This window comes from Condylura cristata, unplaced genomic scaffold (genome assembly GCF_000260355.1).
Source record: "Condylura cristata isolate star-nosed mole 26May11 unplaced genomic scaffold, ConCri1.0 scaffold00002, whole genome shotgun sequence".
NCBI classification, from domain to species: Eukaryota; Metazoa; Chordata; class Mammalia; order Eulipotyphla; family Talpidae; genus Condylura; species Condylura cristata.
Genome location: NW_004567103.1, coordinates 40659551 through 40664566, shown reverse-complemented (window position 1 = coordinate 40664566; position 5016 = coordinate 40659551). Strand labels below are relative to the sequence as shown.

General features: G+C 40.3%; 1 protein-coding gene across 3 annotated transcripts in view; it reads left to right on the top strand.

Annotated features, from left to right (window-relative positions):
- The window catches only part of OSBPL6 (oxysterol binding protein-like 6), a 187578-nt gene that overhangs the window by 101800 nt on the left and 80762 nt on the right, over positions 1–5016 (top strand). For all 3 annotated transcript variants that reach the window (XM_004674483.2, XM_012727374.1, XM_012727368.1), the window contains exon 4: positions 253–465. In XM_004674483.2, coding sequence (XP_004674540.1) covers positions 364–465 — 102 coding nt within the window. In that variant the 5' untranslated portion in view covers positions 253–363. The remainder of the gene's footprint in view (positions 1–252; positions 466–5016) is intronic.

The window sequence follows — 5016 nt, the reverse complement described above, 5'->3', positions numbered from 1 at the left end:
AAACGATCATAAGGGGACAGTATGACTGAAGCATTTGGCTTCTTCCTGTTCTCCTTGTTGCCAGACTTTGGTCTTACATATTAACATTTATCCACCATCTTAAAACCTAGAGGAAGAGGTAATGTGTCAGGATGCTTTCCATCACTAACATCGTGAGACTTCTAAATGAGGTTTCAATTGTGCTCTACCTACCTACTTAAAATGTTTTGTTCTGCTTTGAGACCCCCTCAATATCTGCCTGTTCTTCTCCAGACAGACCTGATTCATGAAATGGACCAAAGTTGAAAAATCATCTACTTCATCTATGAATTTGAGACACAACTGGGATGATCTCAAGCGCATAAAACTAGACTCACTGCAGCTATGAGTTCAGACGAGAAAGGCATATCCCCTGCCCATAAAACCTCCACTCCAACCCATAGAAGTGCCTCCTCTTCAACGTCCTCTCAGAGGGACAGCCGCCAGGTAAGAGTATAAAGTGCATTTTGTCCTTTCAAGCAAATGTATTACTGTTAACCTATAATGGGATTGTGGGCTAACTGTAAAATTTTGTTCTGAAGTTTTTAACTCCATAGAAGAACTGTTTTCTGTAGATCTGCCTTGCTTTTCTGTGACTTAGGGTCCTTTTTAGTTTTGGACCACAGGAAGGCTGTCTAGGGACAGCCTGAAGTGTTTTTTCCCTGTCTGTTTAGGAGGTGGAGCCAGCTTCAGGGGCAGGCAGATTCTGCTCTTTTTTCTTTCTTCCTCCATGGAGCTGGGAAAGGATCAGAACCTGTAAAGGTCTTCTTCCTGAAAGCCTGTCACTGGTCTGCCAAGCATTGACTTCATTTTCTTTCTTTCTTCCTCCTTTTTTTCCCCCTTTTTTCTTTCAAGTACAAACCTCCGATTTTTGTTTCAAGGAATCTGGAGGGAGCCATCTTTGTAGTTTCAGAGAACTAAGGGCAGTGAGAACTCAGAGAATGTTCAAAGTTAGTCAAGTAACTTACTGTTCCCTAATGGTTCTTAAGTCAATTTGGTATATTATTTGTCTATTTTTGTCTGGAATTGCCATAGTTGCAGTTCCTCTGCAGGGTGATGTGGTGATTATAATCCTATTTGTGATCTTCATGTCAAAACAGGTGATGGTTTTTGCTCAGTACAGAATATTACTTATTTGCTATTAAAATATTGGCTTGTGATAGGATTTTTATTGTGTAACTGGATATTCACAACAAGCAGTTACTTTTTATAAAAACTTACCTTTGAGAAACACTCTACAATCACTTTTACAGTGTTGCCTTCATTCATCCCACCCCCCCCATTTTACATGCTCAAACTTCTATCCAGTTTTGCCATGTACAAGCATCTGTTATTTGATGATCAATAAGTAGTAGGGTGTTGGATCTTAAGACAGCTAGTTCCAGATGTGAATCCATTTTTCTAGAAGGTGAGAAGGTTCCTTAGGGAACTCACAAACTACAAATCCTGCCAACACTCCCCAATTTTGAGCAATGTGATTCTAGAGCTAACTATAAAAATCAGGGTGCCCTTACGTGCACATATCTTAGGGAAGAGCTCACCTTAATTTTGTTTATCGGAAGCATTTACACCATTGACAAAATATTTGTGCATTTACATTAACATACAGTTTGTTACATTTACATGTAATGTATTGCATGCATTTGTAGAGATAAAGAAAAATAAAAGCATCATGAATGCAAACATATTTACATTACATCACTACTGCATGCAGAGAGGATTTCAAAATTTGCATCATTTTTAGTCTACCCTTCACCTGCCTCTCTGTCCTTTCTTGTTATGACTTCTGCATTTTCCCCTTGCCCTGGGCATTTAAATTGAGAGACATTTTAAGCATCTTAGCCCTCCTGGCTGCTGAGGGAAGGAAGGTATTGACCCTGCTCACCCTGGAGAATTGTGGCAAATGGAAAAGACTGATGACGGCTGTGGAAACATCTGTCACGCGTTGTTAATCTGCCTGTTGCACCTGAGCTCCAGGGCTAGCTTGCAAAACAACGGGAAAACCGAGACCCTGGTTTGCCAGAGGGAGTTTGAAGGTGGAATGTGGTCCTGGCTGGCATGTGAATGGAAAGTTTTATAGTGGGAATAGAGTAGCATGTCCTTAAATTGATAATAAATTCTATACAATTTCTCTCTTAGCAATGTTCCAATGTTATTATTCTTTATTATGTTTATTTATGTTCAATGTTATTATTCTTTCAGGTGAGAGTTTACAGTCATGCCTATTTATCTTGGCTATAGAAATGCCCCCGAATACTTTCTCCTCTGGCTTCTTCCTGAATCTTGTTTTGTGTCCGTTCATCTCCCTCAAGGGAGAAAAGAATAAAGAACAATTTGCAATTCTGTTTTTTCTTTCCTTTCTCCGTCAATTCCTAAAGCAGAACTGCTTTTGAAATCAGAAATGCTTAGTGATCCTGTGATATGATACTGTCCGGTATTTTTATTTATTTGCATTTATTTTTTGTAATGACTACTTTCAATGAAGAGACAGGAAAGTGTGATATATTACTCTTCTTTGAATGTTACCATTCTCCTGGCTTGAATAACATAGTGCAAGCCTTAAGTATTCCTCTCCTAAACTGACCACAGAGGTGAAGGATCTAGCCTACAGCTGAACATGTGGCAGTATTTTTTTTTTTTAAAGATTTTATTTGTACATACAGAACTGGGGCACAAGCCAGAGGTGCAGGGGCATTGAGAGGCTTCATCAGAGACAGAGCTGGGAACAGAACAGTCAGATCAACAAAGTACACTGCTGAGGGGAGCTGCGGGTGGGTCAGGAGAGGTTTGCTGCCTCTGGGGCTGGGATCGAACTCATGCTGAAGTGGCTTTAGCTTCTTAGTGCTGTGCTTTAACCCATTGTGCCGCCAGGAAGGGCCCGTGGCAGTATCTTAATGCACAATATTTACCTGTCCATCCTACGTTTTATTCCCAAATAACAACTGATTGCGCATTTCTACTTATAGGTAATACAGTCACCTTCAAACAATATGTAAACCAGTTTACAGTCGATATCATCATTCTCTCATGGACTCAGGGTTAAAGCCATTCCTTTCTGCATTGCCTTTCCCACATTCAGTGGGTTAGCAAGTTTATTGATTATTTCTTCCTACATAATACAGCACCTTTCTACTGCTGTTGTCCATTCTTCAACCCAGATTCACATCACCTCAGTTCCAGGTTCCTGAAAGTGCTCTTGCCTCGCACTTCTCTTAAAGCCTCACAAAATCAAATTCCCTGCCCTACTCTCCTCAGCTGTATTGTTTACTCTGACCAGTCTCTGCACCCTAATTCTTCAGAGACAAACTTGGCACCTGAAATATTTTAATCCATCTATAATCCTGCAACAATATTAGTCTTGTCTTTTTATTGCACATTTTCCCACTACAAATTTGTCTTTTCCCTTCTTCCTTCCTCAGAGATAAGTAAAACAAAGGACATCTGCTAAGTACATAGTAATAATTGGATGTCCTTCCTGTTGCTAAATCCTGAAGTCCAACAGGTAAAGGAGGAGAGGGGTTGGGAAATGAAGTAATTCAGTGCCCCTGTGATTTCTCTGTTTTGTTCATCAATAAGAGGGTCAAGACTTCACTTAGTATTTAACAAGTTGGGAGATTTTAGCAATTGCTTCATATACATTTTGTTCAGGTCAGTCTGATATTAGATGTTAGAACACCTAATAAAATTGGCTGTGTGTATGTGTGTGTGATGTACGTACAATTCCTAAATTGTAAGAACTCTTCAAAGTGGAAATAGAGGGGTTGATTAAACATGGAGGACTTCTGTATAAATCATCATTCCCCAAAGTGTGCACTAAGGAATGCTCATCTCTTGAGCTGTTACATAAAAAGAGAGTTCTATAAGTCAACTAAGTTAGAGAAATGCTAGGCACAATTTTCTTTTTTGCAGTGTAAAAATTAATCAGTTAAAAGCACTAATGTGTCCTGAACTTAGAATTTCAACTTCTAATATTTGGTAGATGATAGAACTTTTTTATGTCTTAAGATCTTGTTGTTGAAAATCCCAATTGTTCTGTCTATTAAAAATCAGAACATCTGGGAACAAATCCCAAATAGCAGCACTGGATCAAGCTCAGGAGTGACTTCCCTTTCAGATGGGGCATCTGCATTATTATCAGCCCAGTCCTTACTTCTCATTGTGTCTCAATACTTTTGCCACCTGAAAGCACCTGAATGTTTGTCCCCTGACCCCCGCTGTCAGTGGGTCAAATATATAATATATGTGCAACTAAAGGTGATCTCCAATTGGATATTAAGAAGGCATCTTTTTTTTTTTTAAAGTGTATTTATGTTTACAAGAACTGTGGTACAGGCCAGATGTCCAGGGGGTGAGAGGATTCACCAGAGACAGAATGAGGGAGCAGAACAGGCAGATTGACCGAAATACTCTGCTAAGATGAGCATGGACAAGACAGGAGAGGTTTGCTGTGCCGTGTGGGTCACCTCCCTGGCCAGGGATTGAACTCCTGTTTCAGCGGCTGCGGATAGCTACATAGTGCTGCACTTTAACCCGTTGTGCCACCAGTGAGGGCTTTAAGAAGGCGTCTTAACTTGTCCAAACTGGACTCTTAATTTCCTTTTCATATTTACTCTTTATCCTTCTTCATCTGTCCTTTCATTTCATATACTGAAAACCTGAGAGCCTCTCTTTTTCTCACTCACTCCTTGCTTCCAAATCCACAGTGAATCTGGTTTTTCTTACCTGCAAAATGTACCTGGAATCTGATCATTGCCTCTTCCCCTCCACCCTAGGCTCACCACCATCATATTTTACCCAAGCTGTGACCTCAGTCTTCTCATTGGTCTTCTTGCTTCAAGCCTTGCCTGACACACAGGTCATCTTTGACAGAGTAGTCAAAGTAATTCCTTTAAAATCTAAGTTAAAAATCTCTCCTCTGGGCCCTCCCTGGTGGCGCAGCGGGTTAAAGCATAGCACTGAGAATCTAAAGCCGCTTCCACATGAGTTCGATTCCCGCCT